Source organism: Maniola hyperantus, chromosome Z (assembly GCF_902806685.2).
Source record: "Maniola hyperantus chromosome Z, iAphHyp1.2, whole genome shotgun sequence".
NCBI lineage: Eukaryota > Metazoa > Arthropoda > Insecta > Lepidoptera > Nymphalidae > Maniola > Maniola hyperantus.
Genome location: NC_048564.1, coordinates 1,417,445 through 1,436,647, shown reverse-complemented (window position 1 = coordinate 1,436,647; position 19,203 = coordinate 1,417,445). Strand labels below are relative to the sequence as shown.

Sequence of the window (19,203 nt, the reverse complement as noted above, 5' to 3'; positions counted from 1 at the left end):
CAACACCACACACAGCGAAATCACACGAGTAGATATTATAGACCAGAGGGGAAGCTTCACACTAGCTCACGCACACCACGACGTGCCACGGACGCTCCGTGCGCCCAGTTTGGCGGCAAACGGAGCGTCCGTGATACGTCGTGGTGTGCGTGAGCTGCGCTAGAGTGAGTGAACCTACAGCCAGCCGCTAGTATGAAGCTTCCCCTCTGGTCTATATATATCTACTCGTGTGGCGAAATTACGTCGATGCTTCGGGAGCTACCACTGTATAATCTATTTTTAACCGACTTCAAAAAAAATGGTTTTTTTAAGTAAAGATCTGATGAATATCTTCAGAGATGGAGAACGGAACTCATCAATGGATAAGAGTGAATTAATCGCAATCTTAACCAGGCATAGCACATTTTAGTACAATGGGGACAATAGAAATTGTACAAATAAAATATGATAAAAAACTAAAAACCGACTTCAATAACCACAAACATTAAAAAGTACAAAAATAATTTAATTTATTACCGAAAAAAATATGTATACAAGAGTTAATGTAGTTCTATAATAATAATTTTTGGACTCAGTGCGAATGTGGAGTTACAAAACAATAATATGAAGCGGTTCGGCGGCTAATTCAATTATTTTTTACTTTTTAAAAACTGTAACGCCACACACTTGAGCCAACCCTGCCACTGCCAAGCCGGTCCATCACAGCCAATGACAGCCACTGACAGCGAATCACCGCCAACCGCAGCCAAACAGCGAATCACAGCCCACCTACCGGACGCCTTCGGTAGGGATACAGCTTTAAAAAGCCATGAGAGCTCATTACGTGAATTATTATTGTACGTAACACGGAGTCAGCAAAAACTATGCCAGTTTGTGTTCCAAATATTAGTTAATCGGTAAATTCAGTGTAAGTAGAAATTGTGACAAGTAAATCAATGCAAATTAATAGTGATGTAAATAAACAGTAATAAATACATCAGTGTAAGCAAAAACTAATGTGTTGTAAATAGTATTAAATATAAATCAGTGATTATTATTGCGATGAATGATTAATAAATAAATTGGAGCGATTATACTGCTTGCTGGTTTTTATTTAACCCACTGCTTCATCTCAGAAGTGGGATAGATAAGGAAGGCTATGTGGCATAATCGCGACGATTCGGAAAAGACGGGCTGCTTTGTTTGACCGCAAGGATAGAACAAATCACCACGTGAAAATTCATGTAAAACTAGCGGCAAGAAGACACACTTCTGCGGCCCGGAAAATCCTTAGAAGAATTTTGGAAAGAGATATTCATCTGCAGTGTGTATGGTTTCGACACTCGATGTCAACCTTCAACAGCTACGTAGACATGTTAACATGTAAGAGGAATGATCCATCCATTACTCATTTCAAATTTTGATCCCGTTTATAATGATATTAATGCATAGTGTAAAATACGCAGCATCTCACTGAGATACCCGCAATTTGAATTCGCAGTTTAATTCTAGAAAACATACTTGGGGTCTTAGTTGAAGTGCTTCCCAACCACGCATGCTGTTTTTCTATGTGGAAAACCATAAGAGTGCTATATCACCATACCGCTCTGAAAAAAATATTATATGAGAGGTGTCATGTTGACTAAACTAAGGAAAAAGAACTAAAAATCATGCATAAAATGTAAAAAAAATGCAGCATTATTTTTGGGTTTGTCCGTAAATAAATAAAATACCTGTACGTAAAACTTAACAAGTAATTTTAAAAAAAGTTTTCTAAAAACCCCTGACTGTGTTTAGCACCGCACCTTTTTCAGCCCGCACATTAAAGCGCATACAATTCGCAACATTGAGTTTTTTTTTAAAGTATTTTATGTACCCGGTGACACACGCCATCAAGACGAATGATGTATCATTTATCAAAATCGGTTAAGTTGTCGAGTAGTTACGAACAGACATACATATTTCAGGTCAAACAGTAACCCTTCTTTTTAGTTAACAAAAATATTTAGTAATGGATAATAGCAGTTTTCAGACTACCCGCATATCTCAGCCAGAATATTTTTTTGAAACAAGCTTTGACGTAATTTTTTTTCATATTTGTAAAAAATATGAAAAAAATCAAAGCTTGGTTAAAGCTAAAGGTTCAGTCGTAGTGTAATTCTAAGGTTAATTTTTTTAAGTCGGTGATATTCCCGCCGCATGATATCCGCGATATATTCGGAGTAGATTCAGGTTTTGGAAAATGCCGTGTGAACTATTTGATACCAGTATACTACTACTTGTATATTAAATTTAAAATAAATAAATATTACGATCAGTAGTAAGAAAAAAAACAGGATTTTTTACGTTTTATTAAAACTTCGCTTCAATAATTTTGCCTTAAAACATTCTCATACTCACGTACGCGCTTAATTATTATTATTTGTATTAAAAAAATTATTAAAATAGGTAGCGTCCGAATAGTTACAAAATAGTACAAAATGGCATTGCAACGCATGCCGAGCATTAGTTCTATATAAAACTATTTAATATCACTTAGGGCCTGCGCAGACGACACATTTTTGTCCGCAGAGAACAAAATATGTCCTCATCGTTTAGTACTTTATTCCATTATGTGACGCATTTCTGAATGAGTCCTCCGCGGACTAGTCCCTCTGCGCAGGCCATTAATATAATAAATAAGTACTAAATGTGTATATATATAATATACTATAATATGTACCTATTCTTGATTAAGTGCTAAAATGGAAACAGACCACACTATAGATTTATGGGGTAAGGCCCATTTGTTCCATAGAACTTGCCGTCATCGGACAAAATGACACAAAATTTCATCCTAATTCGTCCCACAGAACTACATGCTAGCATTTCACCTTGAACTGGCTTTTCTTTGACGTCATAAAAACAAAAATCTTTTCCGTTGGCACCCTTCGGGTTTCGGGTATAGACCTAATGATATTCCGCCATGAAAAAAGAAGTTTGTTCTATAGAACAATAATATTATTAAAGAAAAAAAAATCTCCATTGTTATATGGAACACATTAAGATAAAAGTGTCTCATTTTGTCCAATGACGTCAAGTTCTACAGAACAAATGGGACTTACCCGGGTAATGTAAGTCCCTACAACTGTACACGCCAGCCTAAGTTAGAGTAGGACATCGGCTAGAGTTCCATAGAGCGTCCTTCGACATTACTTGCAGTTAGAACGAGTTATTTATCTCTGGCACAAGTCTGCCCCGTTTTAACTTCAAGTGAGAGTTCTATAGAATTATTCTATAGAGCGTCCTTCGACATTACTTGCAGTTAGAACGAGTTATTTATCTCTGGCACAAGTCTGCCCCGTTTTAACTTCAAGTGAGAGTTCTATAGAATTATTCTATAGAGCGTCCTTCGACATTACTTGCAGTTAGAACGAGTTATTTATCTCTGGCACAAGTCTGCCCCGTTTTAACTTCAAGTGAGAGTTCTATAGAATTATTCTATAGAGCGTCCTTCGACATTACTTGCAGTTAGAACGAGTTATTTATCTCTGGCACAAGTCTGCCCCGTTTTAACTTCAAGTGAGAGTTCTATAGAATTATTCTATAGAGCGTCCTTCGACATTACTTGCAGTTAGAACGAGTTATTTATCTCTGGCACAAGTCTGCCCCGTTTTAACTTCAAGTGAGAGTTCTATAGAATTATTCTATAGAGCGTCCTTCGACATTACTTGCAGTTAGAACGAGTTATTTATCTCTGGCACAAGTCTGCCCCGTTTTAACTTTAAGTGAGAGTTCTATAGAATTATTCTATAGAGCGTCCTTCGACATTACTTGCAGTTAGAACGAGTTATTTATCTCTGGCACAAGTCTGCCCCGTTTTAACTTCAAGTGAGAGTTCTATAGAATTATTCTATAGAGCGTCCTTCGACATTACTTGCAGTTAGAACGAGTTATTTATCTCTGGCACAAGTCTGCCCCGTTTTAACTTCAAGTGAGAGTTCTATAGAATTATTCTATAGAGCGTCCTTCGACATTACTTGCAGTTAGAACGAGTTATTTATCTCTGGCACAAATCTGCCTCGTTTTAACTTCAAGTGAGAGTTCTATAGAGTTCTCTAGAGCATCCTTGACCATTAATTGCGGTCAAAACAAGTTTTTATTTCTGGCTTAAATGCTCCGTTTTAATATCATCTATTTACAGCCGTACTCAGAGTCGCTAATCGTTACTTAAGACTGAGTTAAAACGAGACAGATTTATGTGAGAGATATATAGCTCTGTCTCGTTTTAACTAAACTTAAGTAACGATTAAGCGACTAGTAAGTACGGCTGTTAGTAACACATAATTAATTAGAAGAAACAAAATATTCATTATTCCACTATTTCACCCTTTTCGGACCATCCATAATCTACGTCAGATATTTTAAAACTGTAGTTTATTCTACAGATTGTGTACAACAGAACTAGCTAGTGTCATCATAATTTTGACAGATTCATATAACCCGATTCATTAGTTAGTTCAATGGACGTAAAATTGAAGACGGCTATAGACTTGACTTCAGGATGTTTAGTTCGAAGGTGGCGGCAAGCGCTAGGTGGTCTGAGCCGAGATGGTCGTTGGGCAACTTGCCCAGCGCTGCGCATTCCGCGGCCGTGGGCAACCGCAGGCGCTCCACGAGCTTTAGGCCGTTGCGACCACTGGAACATCAGGAATTCTAAATCATCATCATTAATCCTCAATAGTTGTGAAGTGTGTGTGTGTGTGTGTGTGCGTGTGTGTGCGCGCGTATGTGGGTGTGCGCGCGTATGTGGGTGTGGGCGTTTTTACTCTTTCACGCAAAAGGTACTGGACTGATTTGGCTGAAATTTGGAATAGAGATATATTATACCTTGGTTTATAATATATAGGCTACTCTTATTATTCCGTACTAGCTGATGCCCGCGACTTCGTCCGCGTGTAATTAGGTTTTTAAAAACTCCGTGGGACCTCTTTGATTTTCTGGGATAAATAGCCTATGTCACTCTCCAGGTCTTTATTTATACCCATGCAAAAATCACTTAAATCCGTTACACCGTTGCGACGTGATTGAAGGACATACAAACACACTTTGGCATTTACAATAAGGGTACTGATAATTTAAAGCTTTTATTACGTAAAGTAAATTAAAGTTTATATTACCCAAAATAAATATAATCCACAGTGACCCAGTAGTCCTGGAAGGTGGTGGCTTCTATGTGGCCGTCGTGTTTCACTTTGCCGTACACCGACTTCAAATGTAAGGGGTGCGCCAAGTACCCGCTGTTGAAGAGCTCCTTATGTTGCTGCGGGTTCAAGCCCGGATTGCGACGGCCGTCCGGGTAACCCGAGTTGTATATCTGGAACATAAGATAAATCAAATAAGCGTCGGTAGAAGAAGAAAGCCGTGGCTTAGAAACATCCGGGAATAGACTGGGATAGCCGAAGTAGCACAAATTTTATAATTTGGCGAAAGATAGATTAATGACGAGACTAGCTTATGCTCGCGAGTTCGTCCGCGTGGACTATGCATGCATGCCAAATTTCCCAATCCATCCAGTAGTTTGAGCTGTGCATTGATAGACCAGTCAGTCAGTCACCTTTTCCTTTAATATATTAGAAGACGGCCAACCTACAATAGTTGAGAGGCACGAGAAGAACGCTTATTAGCGATCTCTACCAGCCAACCTTACGATTCGGAAAATATAAGGAGACTGCAAGTGGTGTCTAATAATCTAAATATATAAAAGGAAAAGGTGACTGACTGACTGATCTATCAACGCACAGCTCAAACTACTGGACGGATCGGGCTGAAATTTGGCATGCAGATAGCTATTATGACGTTGGCATCCGCTAAGAAAGGATTTTTGAAAATTCAACCCCCAAGGGGGTGAAATAGGTATTTGAAATTTGTTTAGTCCACGCGGACGAAGTCGCGAGCATAAGCTAGTAATACATAAATTATATACACTATAATTTTGGCTCCACCAGTTTGGCTGTTTATGGTTACCTGTTGGAGGTTTACCTTACCAATAGTTAGCGCCGTGTTCTTGCTCAGTCTATCAGGTTCAAATAACACCAAGTTCACCAGTTCATTAGGAATTTATTACTGTTACATAAAATAGAATAAATACGGTGACACTTGATAAGGAAGGACTTAACACTACGGCGGGCCGGGAGCAACTGAACTACTGACGCAACTTCTTACAATATATGCCCGAGTGGCTAGATGCTAGTGTAAGCAATTCCCCTACATCACTCCGCCCCAAATTTTTAAGTCCTTAAAAATTAACAAAATGTAAAACATACTTGAAGAAAATAGAATGAAATTGTCCTTTTTCATTTGTAAGATAGTAATCCTTCAGCCTTAGTTGAATGCACTGTTTCTATTACAATTACAAAAATAGTACACAAAAGTAAAACCTTTATCATAGTAGAATCAGTGGAGACTCCCTTCTGGCGGTTCAAATACACGGACAGGTGCTGGCAGTTGTCCGTTACGCCGATCTTTTTCCAGTCCGAGTTGTCTCTAAATGGACTCGCACTGAAACAGAAACCAACGAAACTTCACTTTTTTATGGTTCCGTATCTCAAAAAGAAAAACGGAACCCTTATAGGATCGCTTCGTTGTCTATGTGTCAGTCCGTTCAAAACCGTGAATTTGTGGTTACATCACAAAAAAAATTGTATTGTGTTTATGTATGTTACTTTCAAAGTAAGATTAATATACCAAGTAGGGTATCATCATATCAAAAAGCTTTACAGATTTAAAACAGATTTTTATTTTAAGTCAGTCAACAAACCTACAGGGTACTTTTCGTTGACCTAGAATCATGAAATTTGGCATGTAGGTAGATCTTATAGCTGACATTTGGGGAAAAATCTGAAAACCGTGATTTTGTGGTTACATCACACAAAAAAAATTTAATTGTGGTCATTAACTAATAATTAGTGTTTTCAATTTTCAAAGTAAGATAACTATATCAAGTGGGCTATCATATGAAAGGGCTTCACTTGTGCATTCTAAAACAGATTTTTATTTATTTTTGTGTATCATAGTTTTAGATTTATCGTGCAAAATGTTGTTACAATACGATTGTACCGGCCGGCCGCTGCCATTTCAGTAAGTTTTGAGCCTGTCACCAGGCTTAAGTCCCCCACCAGGGAAGCTCCGGGCCATGGCTAGCCATGTCATGAATGCCTACCTGACGTGGCCTCTGTCAAGCAACTCCACAACCGCACTCTCCGGAGTCGAGTTGAAGTCCCCAGCCAAAATTATTGGCAGATAGCCCCATCTATAAGTGTAAATAAAACAATCAGATAGAAAGTAACAATTCGTTAATTATATGTATATTTCACGACAGGTCGACATTTTTTATTTTATTTTTTATTTGTTTTTTGCAATCAACAGCGATATATACAATATAATTTTACATAATAACAGACTGAAAATAAGGCCAAATAGGATTTCAATTTTTTACATGGCAATCGGTGTGTGAGGTAAGCGCGGAGGCTGTGCGGGTGTGCGGGGCGTCCCCACCCCGTTTGCCATGTCGACCTGTTACGAATTATACTTATGTAACTTTATGTACAATGCATGTTAAAACTATAATTTGGTCAATTCTTGTAATTGCACACATATTCTTGTAATTATAAGTTACGCCGCCTAAAATAAATTTGAATGGCGCGATAATATCTCAGCCAATCATAGCGCGCGTCCGTCCGCTATTGCCAATGCATGAGCGAGATAACACGGGTCTCTGTCGTTCTTGTATTTAAAATCTTAACGTTAAGCAACAAGGTGTGTATTTCATTGGTTCAGTTTTAGTTATTACTAGCTTATGCTCGCGACTTCGTCCGCGTGGACTACACCAACAAACCCCTATTTCACCCCCTTAGGGGTTAAATTTTCAAAAATCCTTTCTTAGCGGATGCCTACGTCATAATAGCTAGCATGCCAAATTTCAGTCCGATCCGTCTAGTAATTTGAGCTGTGCGCTGATAGATCAGTCAGTCAGTCAGTCACCTTTTCTTTTTATATACTACTAGATTATTTTTAATAGACTAACTGCCGTACTCGGAGTCGCTAATCGTTACTTAAAATTGACTTAAAACGAGACAGATTTATGTGTGAGATATAGCTCTGTCTCGTTTTAACTAAACTTAAGTAACGATTAAACGACTCTAAGTACGGCAGTAAGCCGCTTTCGCTGATGCGTCTATATCAAAAGTGCTTCGAGTTTTCCAAATGTTTGTCTAATCTATTCTTTAACAGAACTTTGAATTGTTGTTAGGTTGCGCTTTTCTGCAAACGAATTTTGCCGTTGCGACTTATAAAGTGGTAGTACTGTAAGTACGAATTTCTATTGTAAACCTAGCTGCCCTGGCGAACTTCGTTCCGCCTAACAGTCGATTCAAATTTTTAAATTTTTCTCTCCGTAAGAACCATACCCGTACTTCAAGGAATATTATGAAAAAAGAATTAGCGAAATCGGTTCACCTGTTCTCGAGATTTGCGATCAGCAACACATTTTGCGATTCATTTTTATACATAGAGATAAGTTAAAATGAACGCTTACTCTTTACCGTCGTTGATGTACGCGAATCTGTCGATCTCAGCCAACAACACTTGCAGTTGCGCCAACCTCACGTCGGTGCGCTTGGGGTTGTACAGCAGGTGGGTGGTGGCCACCACTACGGGGGTCCCGGGCGAGCATTTCGGCGCCAACTTTGCCATCAACCCGATGTTGTCGCGATTCAGAATCGGCATCTCGGGCTGGTAAAACTCCACCTGCAAATAGCAAACAATAAGAATGGTGGCTACTAGTCAAATCAGCAACTTTTTATCAAACGTTGAAACGCTCGCTTAGCATGGGGTATGGAGTGGTAGAGTGGTAGAGGCAAGGAGCACAATCTCTTAAGGGGGAAAAGCTGAAAATGTGTCCAGCTGTAAACAGTAAATAATAGTTGAAAAACCCTCTAAAATGGCGCTAGCGTCAGCAGAGGTAGTGATATGAATGTAGCAGTTGTTAACGGAGTGAAATATGCCGAGATAGAAAATTTAATATGTTTAGTGACAGTCCATACCTCCATACCTCAACAATTTACATTGTTATTACGTAGATATTTCTCTATTTTAAATTTACCGTTTTTTTTTTATTTACCCTTTGGCTACTGTAGCACCGCCCTTATTTAGTTAGCACATTATAACAGACACTTTATACACGGAGATAGTGCTCTACAGTATGGGGGTTTGTATGAAACACAGACGTGACGTCATAACTTCGTCTTATTTTCGTCATACTTTTTTAGTTAAATTGACAATTTTAAAGTTAGCAAACCCACAGCCGTACTCAGAGCCGCTTAATCGTTACTTAAGTTTAGTAAAAAAGAGACAGAGCTATATCACTCACATAAATCTGTCTCGTTTTAACTCAATCTTAAGTAACGATTAGCGCCTCGGAATACGGCTGTATATCTTTGGTAATAAGGACAGGGTGATAGAAACAGTGCGTAGACAGAATGAATTCAGTAAAGAGTAAAGAGTAAAAAGAAAAAAAAGAAAAAAGAAAAAGGTCCCTTTACATTGGCATTTCGCGCAGCTCAACAAAAACATGAAGATAAAATCAAAATATGTAGCATAACCTATCGATACCAATCATTTGCAAACTTTCAAATGCAAAACATCATAGTATTTAAACAAACAATTGGAACTGATTCTGAGCACAACTAAATTTTAGAGCATTCGCATCCTCATCTACTAATATTATATGAAAAGGACAGACACAGACACAGTTTCACAGTTTAATTTAGAGCCATTAAACCTCGTGACTTTAGCTGCAAGACGCGAGCGTATCGTTTGAATTTGTAGCGTGCACTAAAATTTAGAGTCTTTAAATGTAAAATTCATATTCCATCCTTTTTTAGCAATATTAAAAAGAAAAGGATGCAGATACTCTAAATTTAGTTTAGCGAAAAACAACAGAATCAGCGCCAGTATTGAATTCATAACAATAACAACATGCCTTGGTGATAAAATCAGACCGTATGCCTTAAGCATGGAGCTCTCTTACACAAACGATATCCTTCACATTATCGTTCCTATTCCATACTAATATCAAAAATGCGAAACTTTGTCTGTATATTATCTTCTCATAGCGGCTATCCGCTTATAATCGATTTTGACGAATTTTGGCAGAGAGATAGCTTGCATCCCAAATACAGACATATCCTGCTTTTTATCCCGGAAAATCAAAAAATTCTCACAGGACTTTTAAAAGTCTAAATCTATGTGAACGAATTCGCTTGCGTCAAAGTAACGAAATAAATTTAAAATATTATGGTATTGTTACATAACATGGAGTTTAAAGTTCACCTGTACATCAATCAATACCCTTATTATAAATGCGAAAGTGTATTTGTTTGTTGGTTTATTGGTTTGTTGGTTTTATGGTTCGTTGGTTTCTCCTTCAATCACGTCGCAACGGTGCAACGGATTAACGTGTTTTTTTACATGGGTATAGATATATGATTTTATGAAGTTGGCCTAATCGGGACAATCTACGACGCTTGCTTGGATATACGATAAAACCAGTTATTATGTAAATTACTCAAACATCATATACATATTGTATCACGGTATTCTTTCTTTTAAAGTTAAAGTCTGAGCCGTTTATTCAAAAGAGTTACCATTGTGAATACTCTTTGAATGTCAATTGTTGATAAAACCAATTATTATGCAAATCACTCAAACATCTATTATATGTGTTATAGGAAGTACTCAATTATTCTTGCTTCTTGCATTTATTCAAAACAGAGTATTATAGCATATTCTTTGATTGTCAATAATTGTTGAATTTATAAGATAACTAGATGATGCCCGCGACTTCGTCCTCGTGGAGGAATTAGGTTTTTTTAAATCCCATGGGAACTCTTTGATTTTCCGGGATAAAAAGTAGCCTACGTCACTCTCCAGATCTTTATCTATACCCATGCAAAAAATCACGTCAATCCGTTGCGTGATTGAAGGACAAACCAACAAATATAATAAGGGCACTGATTTCATTGGGCTGGGAAGAAAAAGTGTAAAAGTGAAAATATGCCGTATGCAGCTGTGTTTTATTCATCTAAAACAACGAAATGAGGCGTATAAGATCCAAATTGTATCTAACGACTTAAAAGAAAAGGAGGTCATGACATTGTATAAAAAATTTGGTACGAATAATAACTCATTATCTTCTGTCGGCCACTAACCGATATAGACAATCAATATTATCAGTGTGTGTGTAATAAAACTACTTTGCTGTCTACATATTTATCAGTTTTTCATTAACATATGAACAGTTTGAAATAAAGACTATTATTAAGATTATTATAGACTTGTCGATTAAGATTATAATTCTACTAGCTTATGCTCACGACTTCGTCCGCATGGACTACACAAATTTCGAACCCCTATTTTACCCCCTTAGGAGTTGAATTTTCAAAAATCCTACGTCATAATAGCTATCTGCATGCCAAATTTCAACCCGATCCGTCCAGTAGTTTGAGCTGTGCGTTGATAGATCAATCAGTCACTCAGTCAGTCAGTCAGTCAGTCGCCTTTTACTTTTATATATTTAGACTAATATTAAAAATGTTAGTGTGGATGTTTGGATGTATGGATGTTTGTTACTCAATCACGCAAAAACGGCTGAACGGATTTGGATGAAATTTGGAATGGAGATAGATTATACCCTGGATTGACACATAAGCTACTTTTCCCGTAAAATCAAAGAATTCCCACGGGATTTATAAAAAACATAATTCCACGCAGACGAAGTCGCGGGCATCAGCTAGTTCAAAAATATTTGATTTTTAAGATAGAGCGCCACTCGCGACTCATTCTCTTTGGAGGCGTTCCGTGCCCTGCCCCATAGGTAAAGTCAGCACTGGGTAAAAAAATCCTCTTTACTTACACTAATATGATCCTGCAGATCGAATAGAGACTTCTTGAAGTATATCGCGCAGCCATCTTGCCGCTCACCAGTTTTCTGCTTGAAGATACCACAATAGCCCATCTCTTCAAACTTGCTGTAGAAAGTATTCAAGTGTGACACTTGTACTTCTTGAAGACACAAGATCTGAAATTACGAGTTTTCATTTTGATTTTCTTCATCGTAACATGCTCTCCTCGATTTATTACTATTTATTTGAAACTAGCTGCAGCCCGCAACTTCGTTTACGTGGAATTAGGTTTTTAAAATTTGCGTGGGAACTCTTTGATTTTCCGGGATGAAAAGTAGCCTATGTCACTCTCCAGGTCTTTATCTATACCCATTCAAAAAATCACGTCAACGGTCAATCCGTTGCACCGTTGCGACGTGATTGAAGGACAAACCAACAAACCAATAAACCAAAAAACACATTTTCGCATTTATAATAAGGGTACTGATTAGTTAACACCCGCATCATTGCAATTAGTTGTATACATGACATAATAATATTGTAAAATGAATCTTCGAAAAGGGCAACAGCTGAGTTTCTTGTACCAGAAGGTTCGTGCTACCAGACCAGACCAGAAAAAATTTAGAAATTATATAATTCCAAATTTCCCCTGCTGGGAGTCGAATCCATGACCTCCCAGTAATAAAAGCACAGCGCTCACCGGTAAGCGCAGTGTGGGACGACCCCCAGCCCGCTGGACCGATGACCTAAAGAAGGTGGTGGGGAGCGGATGGATGAGGAAGGCGGAGGACCGTGTTTGGTGGCGCGCTCTTGGAAAGGCCTATGTCCAGCGGTGGACGCAAACAGGCTGATGGATTGGCTCACCATTACGCCAAGGAGGAAGGTTGTCAAAAAAAGTGTTGTTACTTACATCAGGCGACAAGCTCAATATCTCGTCATAAATTTTTGCGGCACGTGAATTCCAGTTGAGATTTTGCAGCCCGCAGTTCGTGTACAAATACGGATGGCATTCTAAAAGGTACTGCGCCAGGACATTGTAAGACATCACTCTAAACCTAAAACCTTCTGAAAACAAAATGGAAACATTAAAGTACTAGTCCATTATAGATTATCTTACTAGCTGATGCCCGCGACTTCGTACGCGTGGAATTACGTTTTTAAAAATCCTGTGGCAACTCTTTGATTTTCCGGGATAAAAAGTAGCTTATATCTCTCTCCAGGTCTTAAACTATACCCATGCCAATGATCATATCGATCTGTTGCTCCGTTGCGACGTGATTGAAGGACAAACCAACAAACCAATAAACCAACAAACAAACACACATTCGCATTTATAATAAGGGTACTTACTGATAGAGCCGCAATTGAATTTGAAGAAACGTGCCGTAGACTAAGTATAATATGCACCGCCCACCACAGTAGAGATTTCGTTACACCATATCCGTCATGGAACGTACAGAATATTTCTATACTTCGTCGTTCACTGACGGAGTAGAATCAAATTGGTAAATACTTACCACAACATGAACTTTTCTTTCCCACGGGCTCCCATATCCGGAAGTCGGGTGGAATATTTGTCTGTTTGTTGTCGTTGTCAGAATCCGAATGTCTCCCGCTTGACGTGCCATCTGTAGAACTAACGACCAGATATTAAAAAAATAAACCGGCCAAGTGCGAGTCAGGCTCGCGCAACGAGTTTTCCGTACTACAGTCGTATTTTTTTGACATTTTGCACGATAATTCAAAAACTATGATGCATAAAAATAAATAAAAATCTGTTTTAGAATGCACAGGCGAAGACCTTTCATATTATAACCCACTTGATATAGTATCTTACTGCGGAAATTGAAAATACTAATTATTATTTCATGACCACAATTTAATTTTTTTTGTATGACGTAACTACAAATTCACGGTTTTCAGATTTTTCCCCGAATGTCTGCTATAAGACCTACTCATCTGTCAAATTTCATTATTCTAGCTCAACGGGTGGGGTCCCTGTAGGTTTAAAAATAAAAATTAAATGAAAATATTTTTTACTAAAGTATACTTTCACAAATACTTTTGAATCGTCGGATGCATCTACCACTGGTTCGGAATGCCTTTCAGTTTCTTGACAGACCAACAGACAGACAGGCAGACAACAAAGTGATCCTATAAGGGTTCCATTTTACTTTTTGAGGTACGGAACCCTAAAAAGTGTATGAAACTCTACATAATTACGTATTAAAACACCTGTGTGATATTATTAAACACCTCACATGCGGCTTAGTTTTTGAACTCACACTCGTGTTTTAATAGCTCCTATTATATATATTTTTAGGGTTCCGTACCTCAAAAGGAAAAACGGAATTCTTATAGGAACACTTTGTTGTCTGTCTGTCTGTTTGTTTAATTTAATAACTCTTATTATGCAACCCTTTCATAAGGTTACTTAGATGATAGTAAAATATATTAGTCTGTTGTGTTAATATAAGGATGAGATAAGATAATGCAGTACCTTGCTCTAATGATGTTTTAATCTGGTAGATCTATAACTGTTTTGTATTACAAAACTATAAGATTTTTATCAGTAGAATAATATAATAGAATTTTAATGAACTTTACTTAATTTGAAATGTCTAAGAATTAGTTAACTGTATTTCTTTTGAGAATTTATATTTAAAAGCGTAATTGTATTATTTAAGTTTAAATTCATAAAATTTCACGTTAGCACTAAAGTTTAATTAAGTTTTGTAGGTTTCTCGCAGTCAGGTCTCTTTTTTATTTAACAGTAGCTTATCTCTGTTACTTTGTCCACGTGGACTACACAAATTTCCCTATTTTACCCCCTTAGGGGTTTAATTTTCCAAACTCCTTTCTTAGCAGTTTCTTTCAGCTCGATCAGTCCAGTAGTTTAAGTTGTGCGTTGATAGATCAGTCAGTTAGTCAGTCAGCTTTTCCTTTTATGTATAAAGATTTTTCTGTAACTATTTTGTTAATATGTACAGTGAATTTCTTCTAAAATAAAAAATACTTACATTTCAAACTGGCCTCCATAGCAAACGTTGGTCACCGTTGGTTGTACAGAGTTATTCATTTGTTTGTGTATTTTTGTTGCATTTGCATTGACATGTGACTTCTTGACACGAGACCTCTTCTTTATATTGGACAAAAGCCTCGACTGAAAACTGGCGGGACCAAGCGGACCGAGAAGCTGCGCGCCGTTCCACGTAACACATGTCTCGCCTCTACAACTCAAATGTGTGTGTCGTTCCACAATAGTGCTATAACATATTATGTTCTCACATGTGACCCTGGAATATCTGTAAAAACTGTGAGTCAGTTTCAGCATAGCTTTACAAAACTTGAATCATGGTAAATAGAAGGCAGCATGTATCTATTTACAGCCTGAACATGACTAGATAAGTTTTCAGTATATTTATGTAGCTGTTGACATGGATTTTGCTCTGGGGCTTAGGTATGTGAGCTGCAAAGAATAAAAAATATATTTTAATTAAAAGTAGTCATTCAACAAGGTAACGCAGCCAGCGTTCTGGGCACCTTGCCTCTTCACTGAGGTTTAGATGATGTTTTTGATTTGTAATTTTCATATTTAAGTATCAATGAATAAATTAATCTTTGAAATTGTTAAACTAAAATAATCAATAGATAAACCCCAATAAAAAGCTTTGTATTAAAAGTGTGCACATTATTTTTAATATCATGTATATTATAACATAAGAACGTAAGAACGTTCCCTCTATTACATTGCAAAAAGGAGGTCATATGTTAACCAACTCTTCAATTGACCCATAGTGTAATTTGACTTTGCTCAGACTTAAGTTTCGCTATAACGCTGTCTGGTTTTAACAGTGTCTTAAGTCTGAGCAAAGTCTGAGTGTGCTCTATAGATTTCAGTCTTAGTACCTTAGTATACTAAGTAAGTAAGTACTATAATCCATACTAATATTATAAACGCGAACGTTTGTCTATCTGTCGGTCTGCTAGCTTTGCACGGCCTAACATTTTAACCAATTTTGACGAAATTTGGTACAGAATTAGCTCACATCCCTGGGAAGGACTTAGGCTACTTTTATCCCGTAAAATCAAAGAGTTCGCATGGGATTTTTAAAAACCCAAATCCACGCATTGCATGGAGTCGTAGGCATCATCTAGTCTAGTTTTAAATAAAAAAGATTTTTCTTACATGTATAATATAAGTTATTTGTTATGTGGATGATGTAAATCTATGAAATGATTTTATTTTAACACATGTATAATGTAAGGCATAACAATCAATGAATTTTACAAGATTACATGTACGAAATCCCAGCACAGATTTGACTGACTATGAGCAGGCTATTAGAGGTGCAAATCCCATCTGAACCTGAGAACAGCTATCATATGAAAGGGCTATACTTGTACATTCCAAATTTTTTTTTATTTATTTTTATGCATAATAGTTTTTGATTTATCGTGCAAAATGTCGAAAATAATACCTGAGTATGGAACCCTCGGTGTGTGAGTCTTACTCGCACTTGGCCGGTTCTTTTATTAGTTGCAATTCCCATACACATATTCCTTAGATAACATTATCAAATATTATGGCTATGAATACTCAGTTTAGGTGAAGGAACATGTTCTTGATTTGAAAGTACTTGTAAAAGTTTATTCGAATTAAAAAAAAAAAAACCTACTAGTTGGTACTATTTGATAACAGGAAGACTTACTTTTAATCTGTTTCATTAAAAAAATCATTTATATTAAGTAAGTATATCTAACTATTTAACACAATATATTAAGAGATTTTTACTTAATTTTTATTAAATCATTTACTTTTGATACAATTTCTAATTAGTCTGACATGATATATTAGGTATATATATTATTATTATTATTTTATTTTCAACACTTACAACATTGTAGATATATTATATTACTGTAGGAAATAAAAGGTATAAGGTAAGGTACACGTACAGGTAAGGTACAAAAGAGGTGGCTCTGAAACCCTAGTTAAAATTTCACAGCAAGGAAATCTATGTATTTATGGACATTATTATGGACTTTAGCTGTTGTACAAAGTTTCAATTTTGATAATGGGAGAAATTTTTCAATGAAATGGCATGGCATGGCATTTTTCTTTATTAGTACATTAAAATTAAAATATATCACTACTCGTATTATAAATGCAAGTGAGTTGTTTGTCCTTCAATCATGTTGCAATGGAGCAACAGATCAATGTGATTTTTTCACAGGTTTAGTTTAAGATCTGGAGAATAATTAATTCTCCAGATCTTAAACTGTGTGTGAAATTCTAACTAGGGTTTCAGGACCATGTCTTTTATCTCTCGTCTTCCTCCCTTAAATCAAATTAATGGTGACTCATTCAATAGTGGTACCACAAACATCAAAATATGAAGTACTTTCATCGTTCCAATCCTTACAAACCTTCATATGGTGAAAGTAGAGCTAGCTCATTTTTTGCACAACGGATCAGCCTGGCTGTCCAGCGCGGAAATGCAGCCAGTATTCTTGGCACCATTCCACATGGGCATAATTTGTATAGTAATTAGATAAGGCCAGCTTTAAGTTTTATTGTAATAGTAACTACAGTAATATAATATCTACAACAATGGGATTCATTTTGTACATAGATGATGAGAGACCATCTTTATAAACCTATTGTAACACATTTTTCGAACAGCTTACAAATTATGAGAAAAACTAGCTGATGCCCACGACTTCGTCCGCGTGGAATTAGGTTTTTTAATAATCCCGTAGGAACTCTTTGATTTTCCGGGATAAGAAGTAGCCTATGTCACTCTCCAGGTCTTTATCTATACCCATGGAAAAAATCACGTCAATCCGTTGCACAGTTGCGCCGTGATTGAAGGACAAACCAACAAACAAACACACTTTCGCATTTATAATAAGGGTTCTGATAATCTTAAATCCACTCTGTAAATAGGGAGGAGTTATATAACTAAATTTGTCCTTCTGTTACAAAGTATAATATCCAAAAGATAAACATATTATGTCAACACCGGAGCGAGACCAATAATTAATCTATGGTCAACACCAATGAATGAAATAAAAGACTGAATTTGTTTTAAAAGCGATGATATACAAAATTGACTTACATGCATGTAAAAAGCCATAGCTTATCGATTTAGAACATATAAACGAGCAAAAACCATGACGAGTACTTAAACTAGGTACAAATATTAACCCACCAAAATGTTTTCAGAAATAACCACGAAACCACACTAAACCCATGAAAAAACCTTTCCAGTTTCCACTTTACTTCACCATAAAAACAATAAAAAGTGATAAAATAAAATGTCAAATGACAAAACCACAACAAAACCAATCACAATGCCCAAAATGCCCAAAGACTATTGACAATCTGACTTTTTAACTGGCATTACCGTTCTGGATTCCAGCCATAGAACAATAGAGCATAGACTAAGAGAAGTCTTGATTCGCGAAGTGAGATGACCGATTGTATTCTATAAGTAACTAGCTTCCCCGGCGAACTTCGTACCGCCTAACAGTCGATTCTTTTCCAGTTTTTTTTAAATTATACTCTCCGTAAGAACCATCTCCGTACTTCAAGGAATATTATGAAAAAAGAATTAGCGAAATCGGTTCAGCTGTTCTCGAGATTTGCGATCAGCAACACATTCAGCAATTCATTTTTATATATAGAAAGATACATCTATACAAGGACACGGAATACTATGTATAAAGTTTTTAAGGGTGCATTAAGAATTTAAATTTAAAATTCTAAAATTTCTAAATTTGGTCTGTTGGGAAGCTTCGGCCGTGGCTAGTTAGCACCCTACCGTCAAAGCCGTCCCGCCAAGCGATTTAGCGTTCTGGTACGATGCCGTGTAGAAACCAAAGGGACATGAGTTTAATAAAAATGCCATATCCCTTCCAGGTTAGCCCACTTCCATCTTAGTCTGCATGATCACTTACCACCAGGTGAGATTGCAGTCAAGGGCTAACTTGTATCTGAATTTAAAAACACATATGAATGCTAGTTAGCTTTGTTCGTATTAATCTGCTCATTTACAAAATGTGAATATTATGTCATAATATCACCCAGATTTCCTTTAGGTAAGCACTATTTTATTAATTTATAAGATAATTCTAGGTACCTACTCCTTGTCTAAATGCGCTCGGGTTGCCAACTTGCTACTTGCCACGATAGCAGCATTCGAGTAAGCTACTTTGATCGTGTCAACGCAGCTTAACAATATATTAAGCACAGAGAGGGTATTAATAAAATAAAAAC

General features: G+C 36.9%; 1 protein-coding gene across 5 annotated transcripts; it reads right to left on the bottom strand.

Annotated features, from left to right (window-relative positions):
- Positions 1–2,297: 2,297 nt before the first annotated feature.
- Positions 2,298–18,270, bottom strand: LOC117995494 (protein angel-like). 5 transcript variants are annotated; one of them, XM_034983504.2, is made up of 10 exons: positions 18,137–18,270; positions 14,942–15,390; positions 13,439–13,557; positions 12,832–12,986; positions 11,933–12,097; positions 8,555–8,766; positions 7,181–7,270; positions 6,399–6,519; positions 5,139–5,335; positions 2,298–4,657 (listed from the first exon to the last, which is right to left on the bottom strand). In XM_034983504.2, the coding sequence occupies exons 2-10, from the start codon at positions 15,253–15,255 to the stop codon at positions 4,504–4,506; spliced, it is 1,527 nt and encodes a 508-aa protein (XP_034839395.1). In that variant the 5' UTR covers positions 15,256–15,390; positions 18,137–18,270; the 3' UTR covers positions 2,298–4,503. The 5 variants fall into 5 exon arrangements, with proteins under 5 accessions (XP_034839395.1, XP_069365080.1, XP_034839396.1 ...); XM_069508979.1 differs by having other exon boundaries at positions 14,942–15,226; positions 18,137–18,249; XM_034983505.2 differs by having other exon boundaries at positions 12,832–12,983; positions 18,044–18,221.
- Positions 18,271–19,203: the final 933 nt, after the last annotated feature.